This window comes from Rousettus aegyptiacus, unplaced genomic scaffold, assembly GCF_014176215.1.
Source record: "Rousettus aegyptiacus isolate mRouAeg1 unplaced genomic scaffold, mRouAeg1.p scaffold_m13_p_12, whole genome shotgun sequence".
NCBI lineage: Eukaryota > Metazoa > Chordata > Mammalia > Chiroptera > Pteropodidae > Rousettus > Rousettus aegyptiacus.
In genome coordinates, this window is record NW_023416287.1 from 49,890,754 (window position 1) to 49,900,645 (window position 9,892).

The 9,892-nt window shown below is 44.7% G+C and overlaps 1 protein-coding gene across 7 annotated transcripts in view; it reads right to left on the reverse strand.

The window, feature by feature from the left end:
• The window catches only part of PTPRM (protein tyrosine phosphatase receptor type M), a 691,775-nt gene extending 684,157 nt beyond the window's left edge, over window positions 1–7,618 (reverse strand). For 2 of the 7 annotated variants that reach the window (XM_016120973.2, XM_016120969.2), the window contains exon 1: window positions 6,497–6,959. In XM_016120973.2, the coding sequence (XP_015976459.1) occupies window positions 6,497–6,569 (73 nt within the window). In that variant the 5' untranslated portion in view covers window positions 6,570–6,959. Of the gene's footprint in view, window positions 1–6,496 lie in introns of all 7 variants that reach the window. The other 5 variants (XM_016120974.2, XM_016120970.2, XM_016120972.2 and 2 more) reach the window with 4 other exon arrangements.
• Window positions 7,619–9,892: the final 2,274 nt, after the last annotated feature.

The following is a 9,892-nucleotide window of genomic DNA, read 5'->3' on the forward strand; positions in this document are numbered from 1 at the left end:
AGGCGGAGACACATGTACAGACAAATGAAGGTCCACTAATAGTATGCCTTCCTTTAACTTTGAGTCCAAGAAGCCTTCCACGGGGAAGGCTGGGCCTTTCTGGCTCAGGCAGGTGGGGTTAGGGATGCAGCTACACCTAGTGATCAGCTGTGGATCGCAGCAGCAAGAGCAAGAAGCAGAAGGCTAGCCTGCCTTGTGGAAAGCACTCTGAACTCATTGTCTCAAAGAGAACGCTTTCAAGATAAATCTGTTAAATGACATCACAATCACTCCTATTTGCCTGGAGTGTTAAATGACAAAGATGCAATGATTGCCTTTTGTGAATAACAGAAAAACAAGGCTCTATTTTAGAATACACATTGTCAGTACTTTAAAAAGATGTATAATAAAAACCTCTCATTTTCTATTTGGAAGTTGAGCTCATTTCCGAAGGCAAAGTTTCACATTTCCACATTAAAATTCCAAATTCTATGTACATTAATTCCCACTTCGCTCCTAAGAAAGTCCTCGTTTCTTTCTATTTCAGCTGATTTCATAACTTTTAATAGTGGACGACTTTTCAAAGTATGGTAACTATATTTTATCTTTCCTCATTGCCACACACCAGTGGCTCCCTCACCAAAAGGTACTCAATAAATACTTACTTGAATTAAAGGCATTATTTTAATAGGCACCTTCAGTTCTCTGAGTATTACAACAAGCCAACAAATATCTTCTATACACAATATCAACCCAGAAAAATTTCCAATGGCTAATCATCACTGCAAAATTTAATTAAAACTTTATATCGTGGTAAGTAAAATTATAGAAAACTTTTTTTCATTTCAGTTTTACAACTGGCTGGATCCAATATCTTGCCCTAGATAAGACTATTATTTAAAATGTCTCGCCAGTGGTTTTCACCTAGCAGGTCGAGAGTCAATGCACATTCACACCAACCTATTCTTTATTTTGACAGTGTTCATCAAGAGCTTCATAAGTGCATGAATGTGAATTATATTTTCACCCCTAAGACTCTTCCAGCTCTTTTTAAGGGATTCTAAAATGCAGGATGAGGATCCCAGTACTTTTAGAATAGTAGTTCTCACACTTCAGAGTGTATCATAATCCCCTGGAGGGCTTGTTCCAAGGCAGACTGATGCCCCCGCCCCCTGAGTTTCTGATTCAATAGGCCTGGGCATAGCCCCAGAATCTGCATGTTTAACAAGTTCCCAGATTCTGATGCTGCCGGTCCAAGGATAACACTGAGAACTACTCTTTTAGAACATTTCTCAAAACGCAGCCACAAACCAGGAGCACCTGGGGATGCAGTGAGACCCTCCAGGGACCTTCTCACTTCAGAATCACGGTGGCTCGCTATAGAAATCAACGCTGGGTAGGACCATTCTAGGGGATCCTGGGGCACACTGTTTAGAGAAGCAAAGGTTCACAAACAGCCCATCATCAACACTGGTTCAATATTTGCAGGCCCTCCCCAAGACCAGCAAAACTGCTAGCTGTATATTTTGTCACTCTTTAGATTACCCTCCCTTAACTTTCCATATGTTCTACCCTAAACAACAAAGAGAGTGTAAGGACAGCGATGTTCCCTTGCTAGGATCACCAGAACTTATGTTGCTTACACCTAAGCACAGAAACCGTTTCTTCTCATATTTGCTTCCTTCTTTTACTCTTCTCTCACACACTCCCACCTTTTAATTACACCCTGGCCTTGCCATCTGCCTCACTGATGGGGAGCAGGGGGACTACAGATTACCAAGGTCGATGACTAAAGCTTTCCTGCTCCCCACCCAATTTATTTTTCTCTCTTTTAGTTTTTTTGGAGCTACAGGGTATACTCAGGCTTTCTGATGACTAACTGAAAACCACAGCAGTATTTTAGGAACCAGAAAAGCTGAATCCTCCTAAGATGGGAAGTTTCTATTATTTTATATCTTTAAAAAAATTTTCATTAGTGAGTTTGAAAAAATTCAATAATTAAAATTTCTCTCAGTTACAAAATAAACTTATTAGCGTGTTGTATTTATAAAGATAATAAGCATACTAAGATATGAAACTGTAAGAAAGTTTGTGGGAAAGTTCTGGGTTTTCAAATAAAAGAATCTTAGCATTAAAATTAAAAGCACGGTGGACACCACCCTTGCAAAAAATGTTATACTATTAAAAAAATATGTAAGTACTTAGTAAAATGCCTGACCCCTAACCGAAAACTCTATATTTCTAAAGATATTTAGAAAATACACCCTCATTCTAGAAAACTTAATAAAATCTAAAACAAAAAAAAAAAATGAAACAATAATCCAAAACAATTACTCTAGCAAAATGGATATACACAGACTATGAATTACTAAATGTGTTACAATTGTTATGGAACTATGAAAATTTTAAATAAAGCCATCAACTTTCATAGAACTGTCACAGAAATACTTAAATGTTAAAACCTAGTTTTCCCAAAACTAAAGACTATGCTTGATTCATATAGGGTTTATAGAATCTGAAAATATAATTCAAATTATCTGTTCACTAAGGAAAGTTCATTTAGAATTACTCAAGTTATACTGTATATACACATATCCATTTATCACTATATGTAAGCAACTTTTTCTGAAAACCTATAAAATAACTCTTTGAAAACATGAGAGATTAAAACTTATAATTTTCCAGATCAGAAAAATTTATTATATTCAAGCAATACTTATTTACATACACATAACAGTAAAAATGTTACAGTAATTTCTTGGCATATTTCTTTCATGTTCACTTACTTAAATTTGAAGAATTTTCATCATATCAATTATTAATCTAGTTTTAGCACCATAAAGATGTAAAATGCCATGATATGTGAAAAAGAAAAAATAAATCAAATTGCTACATAAATCTATCTATTCCCACTCTTTGAAAAGAGCACATCAAAATTTTGTATTTTGAAATAATTTTAGGTTTAAAGAAAAGTTGCAAAAATAGTTTAAAGAATTCAAGTACACACTTCACCTGCATTCTCCAAATGTTTACATCTGACATAACTGTAGTAGAATTACCAAAACTAAGAAATTAAACAGACACAATACAACTAACTGAACTACAGACTTCATTCAGTTTGTGACTGTTCTCCTACAAATGTTTTTTAAAAATTTTTTTAAATAAATTTATCAATAAGAGTCCCAAATTCACAAGGTCATGTTAAGGTTTAATCTATTCCAACTACTATAGTGGAAACAAAGGGCCCAATCTGTTTGTATTTCTATTTCTGCAAACCCAAGCTTGCTTATTTAACAAGACTTAACACATCAGTCCCAATATAATGTAAAATTAAACACTCTGTTGTATAATATATATTACAACTTGGCTTTTAAGAAATTGAGTCAAAGAGGAGTCACTTGCCAGCTACTTGGCTCTCACTGTGGAAAAGAAGAATGTCAAGCAAAAGTAAAATGATTCAACTTTCTTCCTCACATCTTACTTATATACCCTTTTAAAAATCTCATCGTTAATGCTCATTAAAAGCCTAGGAAGGCAGAAAGTGAACTTCCAATATTTTGCCTAATAAATTAGAAAACGTAAAAATGGAAAGCGATTTTTAAAATGGAAAGCTTATAGTAAATAAAGTTCCCATGGACCAAAAATCTAATTCTCTTTTTTTCTTCTAATAAGTGTAGCACTTCATTTCTGATGTCTAACATCCAAATTATGTGTACTATACTCCCAGAAATGATTAATTAATAATCATATAAATTCCAAAAGAGGATATAAGAATGAGGAGCACTGCAGAACGAGAACAGAAAAGTACCTTCTGTATAAATCTTAGTTACACAAAAATACCTCCACTGATTACATAAAAACTCGTGATTTAGTTCATTGGGTGACCTAAAGAGAACCCCTTAGGAAAATGTTCATTTCAAATGAAGAAAAAATGCAAGCCAAGTCTAACTCCTAACAATCACTTCTCTCCCTCCCTATAAGTGTCAGTCAATTCATGTACAATTTAAATGTTTGTAAATGATCAGGATTCACATCAGTAATTTATGCAATAAATAGTGAGTGCCTGTTAGGTCTAAGGCTCTGTACTAAGTGTTTTACGGAGAATCAAGAAGAAAAAAATGACTTTGCCCTCAAGAAGCTTACAATCTAGCTCCTCTATCTTTAATATTGATTCCTGTATCAGGTGCAGATCAGCCAATCATTACAATTTCCAGAAGAACTATAAAAAGGAATGTATCAATGTCACTCATAGCATAATTAATTTTCTCAACATACGCAAAGCCTGACTTTTCCAAAGCATTAAGTGCCTAGCATCTGTACTACCTGAAATGCAAAGTGTAGAGAATAAAGTTAATGCACTGTAACATGTCTGCCCTTTGCACAGACAAAATTTGCCAACTTCGAATTCTTTAAATTTCAACATTTCTAAGCAATCTTTCGCATACTGCCCTTTATTTCCCCTTTACCCACAAACATAATAGAATAACTCTGACTTTTCAAGTAAAAAGAAAGCACATTTCAATTAATGGTATGGTAACTCAAATAGAATGATATATTTCTTCTGGAAAAAAATATTTGGCTAAATTTTTGTGAAGGTTTCTTTTGTTTTGACTGATTTTGTTAAATCAGTCTTAACAAAAATACAAGTTAACACTATCTAGGCTTGAAATACTTTTTAGTGATGAGGGACTGACTATTTAAATAAGCTACATAAATAATTGTTTCTACCCCCTTGCACACAGCTTAAAAACGCATCCAAATTGACACGGCTTAACTTAAAAAAAAAAAAAAAAAAAAAAAAAAAACCCAGGCAAAGAGTTATAAATCTTAATAAAGAAAAAACCATCACTAAAGCCCTCACACTTGCATTCTAATACTAATGAGTTATAGGGCTCTAAAACTGGCCAGTCTACTCCATAATCGCTAATAAGAACACAGGCCAAAATCTCCATCACTTTTATATCAGACAGCAGTGTATCATTTTGTTAAATCCTCTGGAGCAAGTGCAATTACCAGACAGTTAAGGAAACATTAAACTTAAGAAAAGGGTATTTCTCTATTGAAGTTGACAGTTTGGGTTTCACAGTACGGAGCCAATCAGCCAACTACAAGCTCAACTTCATCTCTGCCGCCAACTGTGGTCAAGGGTCCTGCAGCTCAGAGCAATTCAGGAGACAGACTTCTGTCTCTGTGTACCTCGAGCTCCAAGAAAGTAAAAATGTATGTCTCCACAGGCCAGAGAGCCATATGTATCCAATGTTTAAAATATGTATTTACTGCCAGTGAAAGTCTCCTTAATCAAATTTAAGAGAAAAAAAAAGGTCCAAGTTATTCATTCCTCATGCAAACCTATTTTGCAACCCAAGTATAAGATCAATGGACTTATTAAAAGAAAAAAAGAAGTCCAGTGCCACCACTGTAGGTGGACCTTAATTAAACTAATATACATGAGAAAGAAAGTGTGCACATGTTAAAGCGTTTACTGTCCACACACGTGTATGTTCCAGGTACAGTCGGCTATTTGGTAATAACGGCAATCTCTATAACACCACCGCGGGAGCTCTGCCGCTCGCCTGACCCCGGACTCCAGTCCACTGGTCCTCTCCGCGAGGAGCTCCTCCAAGCTCAGAACGCCCCGCGCGTGCAAGCGGACACACTCACACTCACACTCACACACACACACACACACACACACACACACACACTCACACTCACACACACTCGCACGCAATGCCAGTCCCTTTCCTGCCCACCTGCGACCCCTGGCCCGAGGGGCTTCGCTAACAAGTTGCCGCTAGCCAGCGGCGCTCCGCTGGGAGTCGAGGGTGGGGAAGTGGAGACAAGTCGGCGCAGGGCCGCAGCGGCGAGGCCTGGGTTCCCCGCCACTCGCTCCGGGGCCGCCAGATCCTCCCGCTGGGACCGCTGAGGAACGCCCGCCTTGGCTTTCCGGAGCTGCCGAGGCAAGCCCGGGTTAACGGCGGCGACCGGCCGGGGGCGGCGGCAGGAAGGGCAGGGTGCCGGGCGATCTTCGTCGCCGCTGGAGCTGCTGCCGGGGGCGGCGATAGCCTGGGTCGCAGCTGGGCACCGGCGATTCGGCCCAGCCGCTGCTCGGGGTCGGAACCACCGCGCAGCGCCCACGCCCGGCGGCCCGGCGGCCCCGCGGCCGCTGCTCCGAACTTCACGCAAAGTTTTCGTTTGTTCCTCTGGGAGCCGGCCGGGGACTCGGAGTGGTGGCCGTCCGCCCGGAGCACGAGCCCAGGCCGCGGAGGGGCGGGGGCCGAGAGGGGGTCCTGGCTCCGGGGCTAATCCACCCGCCAGCCCAAGTTCTAGGTGCCCGCCCTCCCCGCCCAGCCCTCGTCCAGCGCCGGCTAACCCGCAGGCGCTGTGCCCGGCCCGCCGCGCCCCCTCCCCGGACGCGCCGCCAGCCTCGGGCTCTCCCACCCTGGGAATTACCGGCGTCCCGGGCTCCCACTCAGGGCCGCGCGCCCCAGGCGACGGCAGAAGTGGCCCCACTTACCTGAAAACGTCTCCCCTGCTGCAGTTAGCAAAAGTCCGGCCAAAGTCGCCAGGCAAGTCCCAAGTCTCCTCATGTTGCTGACTGAGCGCCGGCCGGGCCGCTGCCCAGCGGCGGTCGGAGGGCGCGCGAGATCGGAGGGCGGACTGGAGCTTTGGGTTCAAGGCAGCAAAAAGAGAAGGGTACAGAGCCAAAAACAGATCCAGTCCCCAAAGTGCCAACAGTTGCAGAAGTCCGAACTCCAGCAGCTCCTGAGGCCAGAGGAGAGGGTCCTGGGTTCTTCTCTCTGGCCGCCGACCCCACTCGGCGTGTGGCGCTGCTGCGAGTGGGAGAGGAGGGCGCGCCCGCCAAGCCAAAATCCGCCCTGCGTTCCGCTGGCTGCACTCGCCGCCGCTCTCCTTCCCCTGCTCGGGACCCGAGCCGCCGGCGCCGGCTGTGGCCGTGGCCGTGGCGGCGCGCGTCCTGCCCGCCGCCTCTCCGCCGGCAGCCCCGAGCCCAACCCCCGGGCGGCGGCGCGCCGATGGCCGAGCCTGCGCCGGCTCCGCGCGGGGCTCTTGCTCCCGGACTGACTGGCGGTGCCCCGCAGGCCGGCTGAAGGGAGCGCCCACGTCACGGCCGCCCGGCGCCGCCGCGGCCCACTAGAGGGCGTGAGCGCGCAGCCCCGCCGGCCCCGCCGCGGCGCTCGGCGGCCGCAGAGCCTCCAGGAGGGAGCTCGGCTGGGGGCGGCCGCCGCTGCCACAGCCGCCGCCGCCGCCGCCGATCCGGCGTCACCCGCAAGGAGAGGAGCGGCGAGACGCTCCTCTCCCCCTCCTGGCCCCAATCGCGTCTTCTGTTCTGTAGTTGGCTTCCGGGAACGCGGCCCTGCGAGGGGCTGCGCCTCAGTCAGAAGTTTGTCCCGGGTCACGAGCCGCTAGTAGTTTGTGAGAGCGGCGGGAGGGACCAGCGGCCTTCAGCCCCGCGGACTTGGCGAGGCAGCTCGGTCCCCGGCGCCTGACGCCAGTGTTACAGAGCAGGGCCAGCTGCACCCCAGAGTCGCAGAGCCTGCGCTCCCCCGCGGCCGCGGAAAAGGCGAGGCAGGAGACCTGGGAGGCTCGGAAGGGCTCCGGGCTACTCCGCGCTGCTGGCGGAGTGAAGTTGGCGGGCGCCGGGGAAAGGAGCGGGAACCGCTAGCGCCGCGCGACCCTGCAGCACGCCAGCTTGCCCCGGGGGCCCAGCAGACAGACGCCCTCCTGTCCCCGAGCCCCCGAACCCTCAAGGCAGGACATACTCTGCTGCTTCATTTTGCGTCCGCGGTCCCAGTTGGGCCGGAGCGAGCCGCGGGCAGTGCACAGAAGGCGGTGGTCACACCGAAACGAGGGTTTGGACATAACCTGTAATTTCTCTGGTGCAAAGTATTGGGAAAAGGGGGAGGAGGAGGTGTGGGTAATAAATCAAATGTCTTGAAATATTTAATTTACCATTTGGGGTGTGAGGTGACTTTTAATAAGTAAATTAAAAAACTTCAAATGTTTCAGTAAAGAGGTTCACTTTGTAAAATTACAAAAAAAAAAAAAACATGAAAAACCAACCATTCTCTCTTTCTCTTTCTCTCTCTCTCTCTCTCTCTCTCTCTCTCTCTCTCTCTCTCTCTAAGCGCAATAAACCAGCACCAAACAGCTGTAGACGCCAGGCCTCGCTAATGTCATGGAAAGTCTGGGACAGTGAGTTAACACGGTGTTCTCCTATAGCAATGACATAGACAAGAAGGCAAATCCATGATACAGGTGTGCCCTGAGCTCTTCCACATTGCTCTCCCTTAAAAAGGCCCCAAAAGTACATTGATCTCATACTCACCTTGACCCTGTCTACAGCGGAACCCAGAACCAACAGTCAAGGATGTATTACAGTTGTCACCTCCCCAGGGCATATTTAGGGAACAATTGTGCCTCTAGGGTCCCAACCAATAGCTCCTCTTCAGGAATTCTGCTTGCTAGATCTTTATCAGAAGAGCTCTTTAAAAGCTTCTATGTTAATCATTTACTTCTTAATATGATCTTACATCATCCTGCTACTTCTCCCAAATATGTACTCATTGAGCCTTATCTTTAATTGCAAAATGAGCATTTGAAATATCAGAGAGGAAGGGGAGTCGCATACCTCAAAAAGATCAGCGAAGATAGTCCAATCTGCAGTCTGGGCTTTCCTTTTTGTTGAGGTCGTGTGCACTATGATAGAGCCTAAGTTTGCTTTCTTTGAGTGGCTTTGTGCTTTACATTGGAGCTTTTATACTATTAGATGCATGGAGGTTCCAGATAAGAAGGTAGAAGTTAATCTAGTCACTTTACTTAGGAGTAAATTCTTTATTATCGGGTGAAGAAGTTAATATTAGGATAGGATTTCATTTGCAAAGTATGTTAATTCTTTCAGCCTATATATGTATATATGTGCCATACTATATGCCAGGCACTGTGCTTTGGGCTGAAGATTGTCTTAGGCTGTGCTCCCCAGAAACAAACCTAGAGGTAAGGATTTAGGGGCAAATGGATTTTGGAGGGGAAGTAACAGCAGAAAGCAGTACAAAAAGAATGCGGAAGTGAGACAAAGAGGAAAAAAAGACGTCAATATAAAGTGTATTAATGACCAGATTACCACTGCGGGCAACTGGAACTCAACCCCCTGGGGACTTCAGGGGAAAAGTGTGGAACAGCCTTAGAGGGAGCACCCAGACACACAGAAATGTGGTTTGGTGGTGGGAGTGGAAAGCGGCTGCATTCATATTGTGTCTCTGCACCAGTGGACGGGAAGCCCTGCAGGGACCTACTATTGCTACCCCAGTAAGGGGAAAATACCCTTTCCCTTTCTTCCCTTACTTAAAGCTTAGCGGAAGGGGCAATGAAATTCAATTATCTCTGTTCTCTAACATTACAATGTTAAGCTGACTCTACCCTTATTAACCTGCAATCCACATTGCAAACAGTGATGGAATTTTGCCAGCAGTTCTTTCCTTTGCAATTAATGACAACTATGCGTTTTGGGTTTTTTTTAAACTCTCTCTTACAGGTAACTGTCCAAGGCTGTGTTAAGCCCAAATGGAAGGCTTCTTTTGAAAATGAATGGATTGGACTTCCTCTAAAGAAAGGACACTGTTGGAATCCTCCCAGTGGGACATTTGCTTTAACTTCTTTTTTTCAGCAGGGGAGACTTTTTATTTTAGTACAACCACGTGACACTTCCGGTCCTCTAAGGACAATAGTGACATTATCAGACTGGCTGGCTGGTCAGAATTGGGGTTCTGTCAGACCAACCCCTAACATTGGTGGGCTTGGGGTAAGAATACAAATGGAGACCTATTATGTGTTTAAATATTACAAAGTTATTAATCAAGCTAGCAAGTCATTATATTTTCTATCTTCCTACCTT